General features: G+C 49.5%; 2 protein-coding genes across 2 annotated transcripts; both read left to right on the top strand.

Moving 5' to 3' along the window:
- Positions 1 to 1,473: 1,473 nt before the first annotated feature.
- LOC115956626 lies at positions 1,474 to 1,968 on the top strand. The gene has a single exon (XM_031074945.1). It carries the CDS (start codon positions 1,474 to 1,476, stop codon positions 1,966 to 1,968), a length of 495 nt encoding a protein of 164 aa, XP_030930805.1.
- A 153-nt stretch (positions 1,969 to 2,121) lies between these two features.
- On the top strand, positions 2,122 to 2,610 carry LOC115956627. Its single transcript, XM_031074946.1, has one exon. The coding sequence runs from the start codon at positions 2,122 to 2,124 to the stop codon at positions 2,608 to 2,610; it is 489 nt and encodes a 162-aa protein (XP_030930806.1).
- The last annotated feature ends 252 nt before the right edge of the window (positions 2,611 to 2,862 follow it).

Below are 2,862 nucleotides of genomic sequence, written 5' to 3' on the forward strand. Positions count from 1 at the left end.
GGTCTCGCACGAAGCCCAACCACGACCCAAAGGGAAAGCTCCACAGTGAAGAACCATCCCAAACAAACATGGGTAGTAGGATGAGCCTCACACAGCAGAAAAGAGGAGAATGTAAGACGTCCAAGGAGAAGCCACAACTGCCGCATTAAATGCAAGGAAGCTACTTTTTCAGCCGCATTAATGTGGAGAAGACAGGCGAACAATGTTACATTGGCCAGTGCAACTCACAGAAAGATAAGGTGGATATCCAATGAGACAGGCACTCAAGTGAAGGTCCAGATGGTTAACAAGTGTAAAGTCCTTATCAATTTAAGGAGGCTATATAAGAGAAAGAGATCCCCATGCAGAAGGGATCGGAGAATTTAGAGAAAAGAGAGAGAGAGAGGTTAAAGAATTCCGTAGCCTGTAGCCAGAGCAGGAGGTGCCCTTATACGTCTTCTCGGACCGGTATCCTGCAAACTTAAATGGAGTATTCTCACGTTCAGACTATTGCATGGCATTCAACTAACTAACATTCACTTCGTCCAGCCCTAGTTCTGTAACCCGCTCTCTACAAATTCATTGTCTAGGGACTTTTGGGCCAGAACCACTTACTTGTTGGGCCTGGGCCCCAAAAATCGCCCCTACAATTGGCGCCGTCTGTGGGGAGAACTTGTGTCTCGACAAGTGAATCTGTAAGAAATGGAAGGATCAGGTCCGCGCCAAACCGGACGTGCAAATTCCCAACAGCAGGACAATTTTTTGAATCTCGAACGAGAGAAGGACCGAGATAATCAACGAGAGGGCAGTGTGAACACCTCTCACACAAGTAAAAGCCGCTCAAAAGGGAAAGATCATGCATCCCATAAGCAAAACGATCGAAAGGCTCTACAGCAAGAGATTGATGATTTGAAGAAGAAGCTACGCCGAGCGCAACGAAAACGTCCTTCACCCTGCTCAGACACTAACAGTGATGAGGATAACGAATATAGGCGAAGATCAAGAACCCCTCCGAGCTAGACTTTTTCCTATGAGGAAAAGCGGCCTCGCAAACGTAGCCACAAAAGCCCATCTTACCGAGGCTTGGCCAACGATGCCATGAGCAAGGCCCTGGATCGCATCTCCCAGTCGTCGTTCACGCGTAGAATAGAGAGGGCAGTGCTTCCTCGGCGGTTCCATCAACCAACGTTTGCCATATACAATGGACGGACTGACTCAGTAGAGCATGTAAGCCAATTCAATCAGAGGATGGTCGTCCACTCTAGGGATAAGGCGTTAATGTGTAAGGTGTTTCCGTCCAACTTGGGACCCATGGCGATGAGATGGTTTGATGCCCTCCAACCTAATTCCATAGATTCCTTTAAACAGCTAACACAGGCTTTTGGTTCCCACTTCATCACCAGCACTAGAGTCCCTCGACCCCTCGATTCCCTCCTATCCTTGTCCATGCGGGAAGGAGAGACGCTGAAGGCCTACTCTGACAGGTACTGAGAAATGTATAATGAGATAAAAGGAAATTACGATGAAGTCGCCGTTAGTACGTTCAAAAGGGGCCTGCCGACAGAACATGGCTTAAGAAAGTCCCTCACTGGGAAGCTAGTCACCAGCGTGCGCCAACTCATAGACAGAATTGACAAGTACAAAAGGGTCGATGAGGACCAGCAGATGGGGAAGGGTAAAGCGAAGGTTGTCCCTCAGGAGAGGAGGGACTTTAGGTTGAACCGCTTTAATAGCAGTAACAAGCCGAGAAAAGACTACGCGAAACAGTCCGGACCTACTGGGGCTCAGGCAGTCCATGCTGTATTCCGAGAACCATTGCACAAGATCCTAAAGAAGGTGAAGTGCGAACCTTTCTTTCAATGGCCGAACAGGATGGCAGGCGACCCCTCAAAACGCAATCAGAATCTGTACTGCGCGTACCACCAGGAGCCAGGTCACACCACCGATGATTGCAGGAATCTGAAAAACCATTTGGATCGGCTTGTCTGAGAAGGGAAGTTGAGGCATCTGTTGCACCGCCCTGAAGGATGGCAGGAACAGTCAAATATCGAAACCAGACAAGGCACATTGAGGCCACCCATTGGCATAATAAATGTCATTCTTGCCGCACCTGGAAGGACCGGTTCCAGCCCTTTCAGAGTAATGTCAGTGGGCAGGTTCCCGACTGAGCCGGACGAAAGGGAATCCAAGAAAGCCAGAGTGAGTGCCACGCCCTTAATCGGGTTCTCGGAGGAGGACAAGCAAGGAACCCTCCAACCCCACGACGATGCCCTAGTCGTCACGCTCAGAATTGGAGGTTATAACGTGAAAAGGGTGTTAGTTGATCAAGGCAGCGCCGTGGAGGTAATGTACCCTAATTGGTATAAAGGGTTGAACTTGAAGCCAGAAGACCTGTCGCCATACGATTCCCCTCTGGTCAGCTTTGAAGGAAAAATCGTCACCCCGAAAGGCATGATTAGGCTGCTTGTGCAGACAGACTCAGACGTGGTAGAGGTGAACTTCATTGTCGTAGATGTGTACTCCCCCTACACAGCTATCGTGGCCCGGCCGTGGCTTCATGCACTAGGGGCTGTACCATCAACCTTGCACCAAAAAGTGAAGTATCCGTCAGGAGGTCGAGTCAAGAAATAATAAGGAACCAAGGAATGGCTAGGCAATGCATGGTGTCGGCAATCTCACGACGACCAAATAGTGAACCTTCCACTTCAGCCGAGAACGGCTTATAGCAATCAATGACCCCGGTCCCAACTGCGAGTGGTGGAGGACCAGCCATAGAGGTGAGCTATGAGGAGCTGGAGAAAGTACTCGTCGGATCAGACCCTGAGAGGTTTTTTCAGATCGGCTCGGAATTACCACCACAGGAGAATTCAACACTAATTGATT

Source organism: Quercus lobata, chromosome 8, assembly GCF_001633185.2.
Source record: "Quercus lobata isolate SW786 chromosome 8, ValleyOak3.0 Primary Assembly, whole genome shotgun sequence".
Taxonomy (NCBI): domain Eukaryota; kingdom Viridiplantae; phylum Streptophyta; class Magnoliopsida; order Fagales; family Fagaceae; genus Quercus; species Quercus lobata.